Raw genomic sequence first — 15,805 nt, forward strand, 5'->3', positions numbered from 1 at the left:
ATAACATTTGAGCTCTCTGTGGCTGCAGATTTGAGTTCTTAGAGATCACCTGGTTTTAAATGTTTTTTCAGGCAACAAAACAAAGGACCACCTGTTACTCTTGGGTCTAGAGGGAAATTTTTCATGGAATGGCCCCTATCTCTGAAAAATGTTGTTTGCTGCAGTTCTGAGCAGTCACACAGGACATTCTGAGCCAAAGGATTTTATCAGAAAAAGTTTTTTCTCGGTGTCCAATGTTTTTGACAGCGCTTTGTAAATAATCACCTTGGTACTGGTCCAGCAAAGCACTTAAGGGAATCCTTAACCTTAAGCACAGGAGTATTTCCTAGATTTCACTGGGACTATTTATACACTTCAAGACGAAGAAGAGTCAAAGTGTTTTGCTGGATTGGGTTTACTCAGCATCTCCCCCTGCCCAAACTGGAGCTCACTCTGCTTTCAATGAGGCCAGGCAAAGTGCCTGTTCTATCACACACAGTCGAGTCTGCCATCTTCAATCTTTTTAACTCCTCGTGCATTTAAATTGACTTTGAACTGAAAGACCAAACTGTTGGTGACATACACAGCTCAAACCTCAGCCTGTACAGAAAGTCTTATAAATACCCATATGGGATGTTAAATTCACACTTTAATAACCATTTACAGATATAAATTACCTGACTATATGTTGCTGGGAGATTGGGAAAGTATAACTGAAATCTGTATCAAATTCAAGCTGAGAAAAGGACATCTCTAGAACACTGTGTGATGACTTCAGCAACCAAGTATAAAGATTAAAATTTACAGAGCCTTTAAGCCTAGCATATGCAGTCATGCACACATACAGCCAGAAAATCCACTAACATTTAATCCATTTTAAATGAAACGTGAGGACCAAGTTAAAAAAAAAACCCTTGGAAGATGCCTGTTCAAGAAATAAATTAAAAACATCTTTACTACAGATCATCAGTCAGAACTGAAGTGTTGGCTCTGCAGGCTGAAGTACACAAACCATTTTGCAGTCTCACTTTCTGCACCTCTGCAGTGATCAACATTCCAAAAACCCCACAGAGACATTCAGATGGAAAGTCCAGGGCCCTGTGGATGCTGCAGAGAGGGGAAAGGGCAAGGCAACACGAACAGCACCAAAGCCAAAACTCCAGAGCCAGGAGCTGAGGCCCCAACAGGTCCCATCCCAGACACTATGGTTGTTTGAACATCAAAAGTCTGAACTGTGCTGAGGTCTTTGCAGGTTGTGGTGTTCCAGGGTGTACAAGCCAAGGATGTTTCCTCCTTGTGGGAGCAGTGGGGTCAAGCAAAGCTCTCTGGTCAGAACCCATGTCTCATCTGAGGCATAGAGGCCCCTGTTCCTGCAGTGATCACACACAGCAGCCCCAGCCCTCAGCCCTTCTCAATGCAGTATTTGAGGCTGACAGTGAGAATCCTCCCCTAGATGTTTTCCACAGTCTGTATATTTCACTCCAGGAGCCTGTCAACTTTTAGAGGCTGGAACAACAAACACACTGGAACCCACATCCACCGGGCAGCAGATATCTTACAGCATCTCCCTTGGTTTTTACCATCTCAGGGGTTAGCTGAGCTGCCTTCAGTGCTTTAGGGGCTGTGGGACTTGGCATCAGAGCCTAGCTTGGTGTTTCACCCACACGCCAGAGCTGATGAAGTTTCTCTGCAAATGCTCTTCCTCACTGGTGGCCAGGGGGAACTGGGCACAGTCCTGGGCTCACCACAGCCCGGGGGGTGGCAGTCCCTGCCCGCAGCCGTGCTGGGCTGTAGCAGGCACCGGCAGTGACCCCGTCCCCACGGCGCACATCCCTCCTCCCCCTCCCCCAGCTGCTCCGATCCCGCAGGCAGGATGGAGGACATTGCCAAATTTTGCTTGGCTGGACTTCGATTTTTATTTTTATCTTCCACAGCTTGTAAAAAGGCTTTTAAAAGATGGGATACGTCTCTCTGTTTTCCCCACGGGCTGCGCTTATTTATGACTTTTTTCCCTTTGTCTTCAAAGGGGCTCAAAGTAACGGGCTTGTTTTAAGATCCCTCGAATGAAAATGATTCCATTCCCAGGTTTCCAGGGGATGGTATCTCCCAGAAGTTGCTTTAGGATTGCTATTCCAGGACCAGCAAGGGGAGCTCAAGCCTTGTTTACGGTAGGTCCCGCACTAATTCTCTCTGCTGGCGAGGTGTTTTTCCATCCCAGTGCGTGACCCGGGCGGGGATGCCCACGGGATGGTTCGTGCTTTGGCAGGCGGGGGCTGTGGCACGACGCGGGTCACTGGGAGGTGGAAGCGGGCGACCGATCCTCAGGCAGGAAGCGAACCAAGAGGTGCGGGGGTCGCCTCGGGCTCAGCCGAGGTTGGGGAGCTGCTGAGCGCCGACACGCCAGCGCCAAAAGGAGCATTTTTCTGACCAAGTCCGCCCAGCTGCGCCAGCTGTCAGCCGGGGGGAGAGCGGGGGAGCAGCCGAGCCGGCCAGGGCGGGTGGCCCGCACGCACCCGCTCCATCAGCAGCCCAGCTGGGAACCCGGGCAGCCGCCGCCGCCGCGCCCCCATCTCCGCCCCGTCCCGCCCAGCCGGGGCGCGGGGGCCGGTCGGGCGCTCACCCGGGGGCCGCGGTGCCGGGCGATGTCCCCAGCGGGCCGGGCCGGGCAGGCTCATCCAGCTCCGACCCGCCCGCCGAGGCGCCCAGCCCGGACACTGCGGCGAGGCTGCGGCTCCGCGCCCGCGCTGCTCCGGAGTCGCTGCTGGGGCCGCGCCGAGCCCGGGGCCGGCCGGGCGCCGCTGCCGCTGCCGCCGCGGCCGTCTCATAGTTAATCGCGGCGGAGCCCCAGCGCGGGGCGGTCTCCCCGCCGCGCCTCCCTCCCCGCGGCCGCCCCCGCCCGCCCCTCGCTCCGCCGCCGCACCTGCCCGCGCCCCCGCCGACAACTTTCCCTGCCTGTTGCGCTCACCGAGCTCGAAGCCCGGCGGTCACTGCCATGGGCGCCGCCGAGCAGCGCCACGGGTAGGCGGCCCGCGGGGGTCGGGCCGGGAGCGCTGCCAAGGCTCTCCGCCCTCGCCTCGCTCCGCCGCCGCCGCAGCGATCGCTGCCCCTCGCTCGGCGAGCATGGAGGTGCAGCTGGGGGTCGGTCGCGTCTACCCGCGACCGGCGGGCAGGACCTTCCGCGGGGCTTTTCAGAGCTTCTTCCAGAGCGTCTGCGACGCCTTCCAGCCGCCGCGAGAGGAACCGGGCGCCGGGCAGCCGCCGCCAAGCGCGCCCTGCCCGCCGAGTCCCCGAGCGCCGCCGGACTCCCCCGCCTGCCTGCCGCCCCCCCCGGGCTGCCTGCCGCCCCCCGAGCCCCGCGCCGCCGGTAAGGCGCTGCCGGCCGCCGGCCCCGCCATGGGCTCGCCCTTCCCCTGCGCCGGAGAGCTGAGGGAGCTGCTGGGCGAGGCGGGTGCGATTCCGATGCTGCCGCCGCCCGAGACCGAGCCGGTGGACAAGGAAGATCCGCTGGGCGACAGTGCCCGGCAGCTGTGCCGCGCCGTGTCCGCTTCCATGGGGCTGGCGCTGGAGGCGCTGGAGACTCCGGCCGAGCAGCTGCCCCGCGAGGACTGCATGTTCGCCGTGCCCGCCGGGCCGCCCCGCGCCCCGCGCCCGCCCGCCCGCGACCCCTCGCCCGCCTTCGAGGCCGCCCTGGCCGCCGAGCCGCCCGCCGGGCCGGGGCTGCCCCGCGGCTTCGGCCGCGTCAAGCTGGAGAGCGCGGCGGGGCCGGCCGCGGGCAGCGGCTGGGGCGGCCCGTGTCGCTTCGGGGCCGAGCTGGTCCCGCCGGGCCCCGCGCCCCCCTGGCCCACCTTCTTCGCCGAGGAGGGGCAGCTCTACGGGCCGTGCCCCGAGCCGCCCGCCGGGTCCGCCGACTGCCCTGCTGATGCCTGGTACCCACCGGGCCGGGCGCCTTTCGCTGCCCCCGCCCCCGGCATCAAGAGCGAGCTGGAGCCCTGGGTCGAGGGCTACGCCGGCGCTTACGGCGACCTCCGGTGAGTACCAGCGTCCCGTAGCCCAGCGGCAAGCGCACCCTGCACCGTGCTTCCCGCCGGCATCCTGCATCCCGCCAGTACCGGCATCCCGTGCCCGCATCCCTCATGCCACCTTCTGCACCCCGCGCCGCCCCAGCCTCCCCGCCGCGCTCACCGCGGGTCCAACCCGCTATGTCCTGGCTGTTCCCGCTTTGGTGCACGTCTCCGCTGCCGAATCTTCCCTTTTGCCGCGATGCTGTCATTTGGGACTGACTAGGCAAGATCGTGCCGGGAGCGCCGCGGTGCGCGCCTGGTGTCCCCGTCATCCTGTGAGGTCGTTGTGTTTATCTCGTTTCCTCGCGCATCTGTTATCCCGCTGCTCCTGGCCGCTGGGAGCGGGCGAGATCGGGACGCTGAGCCCCGAAGCACGGACGGATGTTGACATCGAGTTAAAATCCTCCCAGCAACTTGTCCCGCCGAGAGCTTCCTGCCGGGAATGCACTGTGCAGAGCAGGAAACCCCGAATGTAGTGGCAGAGAAACATCACCTGTGCTTCGGGGCTGTTTTAAGTACAGGTAGAAAATGTGTTTTAAAGTAGAGATAGAACAGGTTTTGGGAATGAACCAAGGGAGGAGAGATTTTTTTTTTTTTTTTTTTTTTTGAGAAGTAGGATTCAATCAAGAATAGTTTTTCCTGGTGGATTAACTTCAAAAAAAGGAGATGAGCCATCTCTGTAAAATACCCGTACAGCATTTAAAGCAGTGTGCACCTGCATTCTCACCTGTCAGCACAACAGAATGTGGCCAAGCTGATGGAAATGGGAGGGAGAAAGGGCTGCCCAAGGGATTTTCTGCTGGCTCAGAGGCAGCCCCATCCAGGAGTATGTGAGGCCTCAGCTGGGGTTTGCATCGTGGGAGTCCTGCATCCACACACTCACCCCGTGATGCTTGGGATGCTGGGAGCAAAGGCTGAAATGAACAATTAGATTTTACCTCTAAATTAGCACCAGGCGAGTGCACGGCCTCTGGGCTTGTTTCTGTTTTAAATGCCCAGAGCTTCATTTGGGTACCGGGGCAATTTCCATCCGCACAGTGATTTACTGGGGGATTGTACAGAGATGTCAAGGGCTTGGCAAAAGAAAAAAGAATAAAAGTAATGACAGGTCAGAAAGAGTGCAGCTGTGAGCATCATCCAGCTGTGAGCTTTGTACGTGGCAGGAGCTATGCAAGCTCTGGGTGTGTCTCTGGAGTCTGGATAAATCTCTGCTGGAATCAGTGCAGAGGGAGCAGGGAGGAATCAAGTTGGAGAAGTTCAGCATTCGGGTGCTGGCGATGGCGGTGCAGGTTTGTTCCGTGCGGCCGCTCTGCCTGCGGAGCTGTGCAGTGGGGTCCTACTCAGACAGGGAATACCACACTGAGGAGAGCAGGTGTGGGCTCCCATGGAGGTCTGCAGGCAGTCTTGGAGACTGGACTAGGCAGCAGCAGGTACATTTTGCTCAGGTTTTGCCTTAGAGATAAGCAACATCTCCCTCATTCCTGTGGGAAGTGCTGTGTACTCCTCTTCCTTGCAGCTCTGTTGGCTGTGCTTGCCTTAGTAGACTTCTGTGGGATCAACAGGATTGGAGCTGGCACAGCAACCTTTACAACACCAGTGTCTTGTCCTTTGAACTCCAGGGCTTGTACAGCACTGCCCTGCTGCTGCAAAGGTGTAATGGAGGGACATTGTCTCTCTGTGCTCAGATGTAATTTCCAAACACCGTAAGGAAAGTGGAACACTCGGCGTGGTCTGGCTCAAGCCCTGTGTGTTAATCGCTGCCAGGTTTACATTTTATCCCAGCAAAGTATCCGTTAGCTTTACAGCATGCTGCTGGGCCATTCCTGCAGCTTTGCATTTTCTCCTGGATCTGTGGGTGCCAGCACAGGAACAGCCTCTGCTGCTGCCAGAGCAGCGGATCGTGTACCAGCATCCCAGGCAGCAGGGCTGTGGGAAGAAGGGTTCAAGGAAGCTGAGAGGCTCTGTAGTAAAATTCCCTGATGGAAGGATGACTGGCTTTTGGACCTGCATCCCTGTGCTGTCTGGTGCTAGGTCTGATCTCCTGCCCTGCTTGACCTTGCACATAAAGCTTTCCCCTTGTAGGCTCAGAGGATGCAGCCTCAGTGTTCTGTGGGGACAGTGAGGGCACTTCTGGGGCTCTACATGGGCAATGGGCACCTCAGAGCCCTGTCCCTCGTGGTGCTGCTGGGAGCAGAAGCACACACAGGCCCCCTTGCTCTGGAGAATAAAGAGCATTTCAAGGTGTGCTGCTCCTACTTTCTTTCCTCTCTGGATGGTCCTGCTGTCTGCCAGCAGGATCGTGGCTCTTCCCTCACAGATGGAGTTCTCCCAAGCCCCAGTTCTACCCTGCTGCAGTTGGGACCAGGTATGGGAAGGTATTTTTTGAATTAAACACCCTTCATACGACACTAAAGCATGAGGAGTTTTTAATAGTTGAGGGAGTGTCAGGGTTAGGAGGTGCTGGCACGTCTCAGAAACACTGTGGTTATTAACACAATTTGGTTTAATTTAAAGCTTTTGGTAGAGTGTCCCTGACTGCACCAGTCAGACTTGCATTTAATTAGCAAATTAATTGGATGTTTTATTACTCTGGACTTGGAGCTGTTTATCTTTTTGCTCTGGTTGTTGCATCATTACTACCAGCAGTATTTGAGGTGACAAAATAACCTGTTTCAGGAGCAAGATGGAGCATTGTCAGAATAAATCCAAGGCTCTGCCATCAGAAGACAAATTACAGTGGAGGATTGGAGGAGGTGGCCTCCAGTTTAGAATGAAATGGAATCAGAGAAGGAGCTGTTACTGAAGCAATGGAATCAAAGGGATTAAGGGGCTTTTGGCTCAGGAAAATCTGCTGTCCACGTAGCTTCTGATGTTTTTAAGTGGCATTTGCTGTGGCTGCTGTTACCTGGTGCTGATACTGGTTGGAATCCTGGTGTTTGCTGGTTACCTCTGCCTTTGGTTCCCTTCCCTGCCTAGTGTGGCTGTGGTCAGTTTGGGCCAGCGCCACGTGTTCATTCATCACCTGGCTCGATGGCTCTGTAATCGTTTCTGCTCTGTAATTGTGATAGGCTTACAGATAAAACCTGCAGTAATTCCTTCCTATGGAGGGAGGAGATAAGACTGGCAAAGAGATGAAGGAGTGAAGGGCAGCTGTTACACTGAGAGATGGAATGAGGCAGGAGGTCGTTCTCAGGGTTGCTCTCACTCCCAGTCTGTGCCCAGCAGCAGCTGCTCTGGCATCCCAGTCCCCAGAGGGCTCTGGGGACCCCCAGCACTGCACTGGCAGAACTCCAAAGCCCTTGGGAAGGGGCTGACCCTCCTGTCTGCTGTTGTCAGTGTGACCTTTCTGCTCTGGCAATTGGCCATAGGATGTAAATATTTCTTTGAAGACAAGAGGAGCATGGCAGAACATCATGTGGGCAGCCGGTCCCTTTGGCCCCTACAGACACATGGACAGGGAGCCTCTGGTGGCCAGGGGAGCTGGGGGTATGCTAAAGCTTGCTGTCAGTTCCTGGTAAATGGAGAAGAGAAAAGATAAACAACTTTCTTCCTCAGCACCTCTCACCCTTTCCTTGCTCAGACACAGGACAACTATGATATTTCAGCTGGAGCTGGAATAGAGAACTCAGGGCTTGGTTGAATGCGAGCTGGCATGATAGCAGGCTGTGGCAGGGTGCATGTCTGTCGTGGCTGGAGCTGAGGTTGGGAAATGAGTGCTCCCCTGGGGCTGGGTAACTGGAGCTGCAGGGATGCTGGAGCTGTGCTCAGCAAGGAGAACCTCTCAGGACTGAGGGAGCAGCCAAGCTGGTGCTGTGCTGGAGCATGGCACTGGTGTCTCTTTTTTCTCACTCCTGAGCATCTATCAAATCTCATAAAATGGTCTCCTCATTTTCCCCTCCCTCCTCTGTCTGTCCCTCCCTCTCTTCCCTGCTCTCCTGTGCTCCAGCTCTCCCTTACTGCTTGGAAGAGGAGATGGATCACTTGTCAGGGGCTGGGCTGTGGAGGGCAGACACGCAGGGTGTCCCTGTGGGACCTGCCCAGCTGCTCTGAGGGTACACAGCATCTCTTTGCCTCTTCACTGCTCAAAGGCAGACTTTGCCCCATCCTCCTCTAGGCTTTTCCACTGTATTTTCCAAATGTCTTGAGCTTTTGAGCTCTTACACCCTCTGGAAGCTGCTTGTGCTTGGTATCGGCAGTGAGTATTCCACCCCGGTTCCTCTCAAGTGCTGGTTGCAGTGGAAGGACAGGCTTTAGCTGGCACTTGGTATTGGAAGCAGCAGCTGCAAATCAGAAAATTTTGCCAAAGAAACAATCCACAAAAAGCTTTCAGAGTGTTGGTGGATCAGAGTCACAGGTATTTTGTGTGTTTTCCCGAAGCTTCAGGGCTGGAAGCTGCGCAGGATCTGCTCATGGCAGCTCTTCTCCTGCTCATGCAGCTTTTACATTATTCCTGCTGTTTACAGATTCCCTTTTGCTCAGGTGTTTATCCACTGAACAGATGAGCACCACTCCCTGCAGCCAGTCTGGCATTACCATTGGTTTTCCTCCTGGGAGAGCTTCATTCCAGACTGAGATCTGGTTAACAATGGGAAGTGCTTTGGTGCTGCTTTTTGAGCATGTCAAAATACTGATTTGGAACAGGAGAGTGTGTTTTGTAGCCCAGGGGACAGGAGTCAGGATTCCTTCTGCAGAGATGGGTTTTTGCCCCGGGACAAGATCCCTACCATGGGCACAGGTACTATCCCTAGGGAATGGGCATCAGTGGGTGCTGGAGTTGGAATCCTGTCCCCGAGACACAGAGCCCACAATTCCTGGAAGTCGCTGCTTCTGTCCCCTTTCTCAGAGCGAGGAAGGTGTGGGACAGTCCCGGGAAGAATGAAAGCAGAAACACTGTAGCGAGGCAGCGATGTGAGCAGCGTCCCAGGGGCGATGCCAGCTCCCCCCCTGCAGCAGGACCCTCCAAGGCCACGCTGGGCTCCAGCAGAGACAAGAGCCCGCTCTGTGTCCGTGCCAGGCGTCACCTCCGGGTCCCCACGGGCGCAGATTGCGGATGGGCAGTGGGAGGAACAGGCTCAGAGGAAACTGGAGCAGATCAGGAGTCAGTCTCTGCATGACGAGGGGGGGCAAGCTCCTGAGCTGGGAGGAAAGCTGGAATCACTGCCATATATTGCAGGAAGAAATCACAAAATTCCCCAAAATATTGGAAATCTCATAGTCGTGTTTTGGTGTGATGAAAACAGTTTCATTACACAGGGTTAAGAACAATTTGTAGTAGAGAGCAGTAGCTCAGTTCTTTGTGTTTTTCTGTTGTTCCCATGAATTCCACTCTTGGCACAGACCTTCATTCATATTTTATTAATTGCTGTTTGAAGGTGGCTGTCCCAGTTTGCCAGTTTTTCATTGCCAGTTGCTGTCTAGACTTGGAGCACTCACTGGAGCCTCCAGGGTTGGTGTTTGCAGTGGATACTTTCTGCTAGTGATTGTGGACTAAAATTACAAAAGAAAGAAATTGTATTTATTTTATCGTCCTGTGAACATTTAAAATTTATCAAATGAGTGTTTACTGAAAGAAAACTATTCAGTGGGAGACTTTCTATGACTTCTAGTAAAAACTGTTTGTTTCTGAGAGCTGCCCTGGTAGATTCCAGAGATCTGTGCAGCTGTGGATGGCTCTGGAACATTGAAAATATATAGGAAAAATGAAGAGTCTTCCTTGCACAGCTCCTCAGCCTCATTACTTTGTGCAAGTTAATTTTCTTTTTGGAAGATTTTCTGCAAAAGGCATGTCTGCACCTCAGACTGATGCAAAGCAAGTGCCACAAAGCCATCATGGACAGCCTGGGCCAGCTGGGGAGGGCAGCTTGGTGCCACCACATGCATGTAGTGATGTGGCACAGGGGGCACAGGCACCTCCTGCTGGGGTCATCATTGGGTCAAACATGGGCATTGACCAGAGTGATCTGCTCTCACCTTGGATGAGCCCAGCTCTGCACCATGTTCATAGGAAAACAGCAATGGCAACACTTCCTGTGGGGGTGCTGGATCCTTTCCAGCTCTTTCTTTTCCTCCAGAGATCCAGCCTGCAGCATGCACAGGAGGCAGATGTCCCATCTCCTTTTGCAGCAGAGCATTTATGCCTGGTAAACAATTAAGAGGCAGATTTGGTCACATCAGCCCTGAGTGGGTGGCCGTGCAGGCATGCCCAGTGGTGGCCCTGGCAGTGGCTGGTGGCCCTGGTATTGAGCGTTGCTGCACACTGTGGGGACCAGAGCCAGCCCTGTTTATTAACAGTGCTATGAGGGAGCTCATTGAAATGAAAAGGAACTGGCCCAGTTGTCATGGCAAAGACTTGTGACGGAGGTTCTCCATCCATATCCTCTCGCTGTTACCACTGCTGCCTGCCTTCCCTGATCTGCCTGTGCTGCTCACCCATGTCCAAGCACCCTTAATCCCCTGCCTGCTCCGGGTGAGGGGCAGAGGGAGGGATGAGCCTGCCTGGGGAGACCTCCTGGTGGGGGGAGTCCAGCTCACCCTGGCCGGGTACCTGCAGTGGGCAGTGCTCGTGGGCACTGCGGCGTGTGCCTGGGCTTTGTTCTGCTTTAAATCCAGCCATTGCAACCCTGATTCTCCTCGCCAGCGTTTTCAGGTGAGATTCAAAGTATCCTCTAACAGTAATAAAAACGCTCCCAGTAGTAGGACTTCACCGCTGAAGCGCTCAGGAGCAGCGGTTCATTCAGCCTCCGGGCAACTGTGGAAAAGGGAATTGTCCCTTTTCTGCAGGCCGAGGTCCGACAGCAGCCCCTCGGTGTGTGAGTGCCGCAGCCCTGGCTCAGTGTTGGGGTCCCGGGGGGCCGTGCTGGCTTTGTGCCGGCTGCTGGGGACCGTCCTGCAGCAGCCTGCTGGACCTTGCACCCCATCCATTCACCTCCGCTGACCCCGGTGTCCCTGGCCAGGCCCCGGGGCAGTGTTTGCAGGACAGGGGTTACGGGAGTGCAGCATCGCGCCTCGGCATCGCGCAGGAGCCGCCGCTCCCCGGGGACCTGTGCGGAACCGGACGGGTCGGGATGGGAGGGCAGGCTCGGTTTGCCTCGGGTCAGCTTGGCTCAGCTGCTCTCATGGTGCTGCTTGCTCCCCGCTCAGCGCAGGCTGAACAGAGGCCAGAAAAAGCAAGGTCACCCTCTGCGCCCGGGCTCGGAGCTCCCCAGCCCCCGCCCGGGGACGCCTCTGCAAATAGTGACAGCGAAGTCAGGTGCTGACACGTCCTCAGGAGTGGTGGGATTGGTCTGTAGGGACACAGACCTCAGATTAAGTGATTTGCAGTAATAGAAATAATCTTAAAAGTATATGCCAGTTCCCCAGGTATTTATAGCTTCTGCCCTTTCCCCAGGCCACCCGGCCCCAGGCAGCTCGGGTGTCTACAGGGCTGGATTACACCCGTGCTTTCCACAGGTGTCCTGGTGCCTTTCTCTGTGCCATCCAAAGGAGAAGAGAGCCCATCCTAATAAGTAAATGCTTCCTGGGCCGAGCCCCTGTTTCTGCTGAGGGGGCCAGTCTTTCTGGCTGGGGGCTGGGTGGACCAGGGTGAGCACCTCTCGACAGGCAAGGCAGCTGTCACTTCCCAAACAATTCTAGGGGCAAAAGAGATGGCTTAAGTGAGGATGGGAGAGTCAGTGCAGAACCACCAATACTGGGACACCCTTGGCATGTGAAGGGAGTGCTGTGAGAAGCCTTAACCAGGGCAAGCAGCCGGGCACGGGCACATTTACCATTTGGTGTGTCTGCCCTGAGATTTGGGTGCTCCTGGGCACTTTTGGGGTGTGCCTGGGCTGGCAGAGCCCTGCTCGGGCTGTGCAGAGCAGGAGAGCTGTTTGAGAGCTCCATGCAGAGCTCCAGCCACCCCTCATGCACTGGGCATGGCAGCAGTCATGAGGATTTACCTTTCATGTCTGCAGCCAGGTGTCTGTGACAGGCACTGCTGGGGGGATGTCCTGGGTGCTGTCTGTCTGATCCAGCTCCTGCTGGAGCCTAGGGAGTTTGGTCATAGACTCAGGGAATGGGTTTTTTGGACGGGGCAATAAAGCCCACTTCACTGTGCTCCCCTCTATGGGCAGTGACATCTCCCACAAGACCACGTTGCTCCAAGCCATGTCCTGCCTGGCTTTGTCACCTAAGGATGGGTGGTGCATTCTGTGGGTGACCTCTCCCTCTGCACCAATATGCTCCAGCAGGGACTAGACATGGGCTGGCTGTAGCCAGTGGCTTTGGGAAGAACCTCGGGGCAATGCCTTCTGTGTTACAGCAGCATCTTCACCTTCCAGACCCCCGCTGAGTGCTTCTGGAATTGTTGCCACCGGAGCAATCCCTACAAACACCAGAGGGGAGGCTGCACATCTCCAGAATACATTTTACAGAGGATGTGTTCAGTCTCTGGGATGAGGTGGGAAAACCCTGGGGTTTGCTTCTTCCCCCTTGTGCTCTCTCTGCCTGGGGGTGGATTGAGGGGGCTTCTTGTCTCTCCCAAAATGACACGACACTTCTGCCTTGGCTGTTTTCACCAGCCCTCAGCATTTTGGCTGCTGTTACGGATTTTAACTGTGTTTGCTTCTTTGCCGGTTAGAAATGGCAGAAAAAAACCGCTTTGACCTTGGCCTGTGTGCTGAGAACAGAGCCCAGGCACAAGTTTCTGTATCACAAATTTCCTGGTGAAGGCTCCTGCCTCCTCCCCCTCGCGCCGATCTGCAGAGCAGCGCCCGCACATCTCCCGACCTGCTCTTGGGAGGGCTGCACCGGGATATCTCAGCAGCTCCACTTTCCTCTTGAAAGAGAAATACGGGGAAGGAATTCTTGTGCTGATTGGGTTGATAGCTTTCATCTGGGAAGCAATGGGGTGCGTCAACTGGAAAATGAAATCCCCCTGCAAAGAGAGCTGGGATGATTTACTGTTTCTATTGAATCGTGTGTGTGCCTGTGCACATTGTGGATGTTCATCATCTTCTCATGGACACCACACACAGATTATGTGTGTGTTCTCTGTGGTATGAGGAACATCCCCACCCTTCACCCAGGGGCCTGCAGCGTTCCCTCTGCACACATGTCCCTGCAGGGCAGGCACTGTGCCATGTGCTGCCCGCAGGAAGGAGAGGTGGCTGGAGCTCTGGGCACCTCTGCAGGCAGCGCAGAGCTTGGTGTGGGATTGGCATTGCTGCTTCTCCCTGCTCAGACACTGAGAACCAGCCCCCAGCTCACCCCCACTCCCTCTCCTGCTGTCTGGCAGTGCTCTGTGAGCAGGGCAGGGCTGGGGGACACGTGTCTGGAGCCATGGGTCCAGTGTGGACTGTAATCCCCGTGGGCTGGCTCTGGGCATTGTCCCTGTGCATGCTCCTGTACTCCAGAACATGTGACATTGTCCCGATGAACTCAGCCTGTTCACATGGATTTCGTTTTTCTGGCTCTCCATAATTGGCTTTGTTTTCACGTGTTCCCTGTGGTCAAAAAGTCTTTTCCCTGATAATAGGATCTTCCCCTTACAAAGAAATCTATTACTTCCCAGTCTGCTCCCCAGTCCCCTGGAGCATCTTTAAATGGTTAGAAAAACAATAGCAGGACAGGGATTTTTCCCCTTTCTTGTTTACAGCACAGCCTGTGCCAAGTCCCGGGTCCTTGATTCTGGGCTGTGTTGGGGGTGGTTTGAAGAGGGAGCAGAGGACAGTGCTGGGAAGCCTGCAGGACAGAAATCCCACTGGGGCTGTGCTCAGGGCTGGGCAGAGCTGAGCTGAGATGGGAACTAAGGTTCCAGGGAACAGCTGTTCTCTTCTTGTTCAGTTCACCTTCCCTTTTGCCATGTGGGTGCTTAAAACCTTGGAATATGGCCTGAGGTGAAGCAGTTATCATGTCCAGCAGGAAGAAAGTGGCAGCCTGGAGTTAGCAGGGTGGCTGGTCGGTCCCTCTGCACTCGACTGCAGTTAGCGGAGGGGGCTCAGTGTGTCCTGCAGGATCCCCTGTGGGGATCTGTTAACTCCTGGCCATGCTGTGCCCTCCTGCTCTGCCCTTGCCCCCTGTGCAGAGCTGGGGTCAAGGCGGGTGCGCAGCCACTGTGGCTGTGGTGTGTCCTGAGATGACTATCTCACTGCTCACTCAGAAACTCGGGAGAACACTCTCAAGGCTGGGAGGCCTAAAATTAGATGTGGCATCTGTGTTTTGGTTTGCAGGCGGGCTTGAAAGAAAATGATTCTTGGCTGCTTTCATTCCTTGCCTTCTTGGAAGAGCATGGGCAAGGGGTAGCGGGCAGGGCTTTGGTCCCCGGTGTGTCATGGCTTTCTCTGAACATGGCTGCCCAGCAGGGCCAGTCGGAACTCCAGCATGGGCCTGTGATAGCAGCAGGACCACCCATTCCCACAGGTCCCTGGAGGCAGCCGGGTGCAGGGCTGCAGGGCTCTGCTCTCCGTGTTTTCCTGGGAATGCTCTCAGCCTCCAAAACACCAGGTGTGGTTGTCCCTGCCATATGTCACTAAAAGTGCAAACTGGCATCAAAGCACTGTTTCCCAGCTCATGCCTGTCTGGATACAATGGGTTGTAGGTATGTGCTGCTGGAGTTGGTACTGGTGTAGCTATTCATCCATCCATCCATCCATCCATCCATCCATCCATCCATCCATCCATCCATCCACCCATCCATCCATCCATCCCCACCATCCAAGCCCTGCTGAGGGGCCAGTCCTGCCCTGCTCCTGCCCCAATCCATGTGCAGCTGGCAGATGTGGACAGCTGTGAGCCACGGGCATGCCATGAAGGCCGGGGAGCCAGAGGGATTGGTGGTGTCAGCCAATGGCTGTGAGTTGCTGGGGAATTTGCTTCTCTGTTGCCTGTTCTGCTGAGACTGGGGCTAAGAGTTGCAGGGAGACCTGGCACTAAGTATGTGAAACCTTCATTATAATTAGTGTGTTTATGTTCGGGATGAGTCACAGCACGATCCGCTTGGAGGACGCGGCGGGAAGATGATAGTGTTGCACAAGTCGTGAAGTCTCCTCTAGAAACTCAGTGCTTTGCCAGCAGAGCTGAAGGGAAGTTCTGCAGATAGAGCTCATATCCACTCCCAGACATAATAAGGCAAAGGATTTTTATGCCCTTGCAGTTGTGTCTCTGCAAAGGTTTGGTCTTGATAGAAACGTGCCTAAAAATAACCCAGCACTGCTGGTAAGTGGTGGGACCAAGGCTGCGGTGCCACTGCAGTGATCCCACTGCAAGAGGGGCGCAGGGGGCTGCTCCCCGAGATGGGGGGCTCTGCTGATTGCTGCCATGCCCGTCCATGCCAGGGCTCCATGCTGTGCCCGGGGGAGGGTGCTGGCTCGGGCCATGAGCCTCCCCAGCTGGGTGCCAAATTTGTGGTATTTGCGGTCTCCTCATGTTTCCATGCCGGGTCCCACCCTTTTTGCTGACTGTTTTTGCCTTGTGCTTCCTACAGTGGAGAAATAAAAATGCCGAATTTGCAGCATTGGTTTCCTTAGCAATAATTCCACTGCCAAAGGAAGAGGGGAAAATATTTTGTGTTTTAAATATCTGAGTCTGGGAATGAATCCTGGCATCCCTCAGCAGCCCAGCTGGGAGCCGACCACTGACCTCTGGCCATTAGCAAAACTTGATCCTTGTTGCCAAATTAAATTCCAAATTCATTTGGAGTTCCGTGAGACACTGATTGGAATCCTTCTGCCTGGGGTTTCTCTTGGTAGCCCTGTACCAGGTACTGTGATTAGCTGGCGGTGCTGGGG

General features: G+C 55.4%; 1 protein-coding gene across 1 annotated transcript in view; it reads left to right on the top strand.

The window, feature by feature from the left end:
• Window positions 1-2,893: 2,893 nt before the first annotated feature.
• AR (androgen receptor) overlaps window positions 2,894-15,805 on the top strand; it is a 40,338-nt gene continuing 27,426 nt past the window's right edge. Inside the window, exon 1 of the mRNA XM_059859104.1 lies at window positions 2,894-4,007. Within this exon, the coding sequence (XP_059715087.1) occupies window positions 3,100-4,007 (908 nt within the window). The 5' untranslated portion in view covers window positions 2,894-3,099. The remainder of the gene's footprint in view (window positions 4,008-15,805) is intronic.

The sequence above is a fragment of the Haemorhous mexicanus genome, chromosome 14 (genome assembly GCF_027477595.1).
Source record: "Haemorhous mexicanus isolate bHaeMex1 chromosome 14, bHaeMex1.pri, whole genome shotgun sequence".
NCBI lineage: Eukaryota > Metazoa > Chordata > Aves > Passeriformes > Fringillidae > Haemorhous > Haemorhous mexicanus.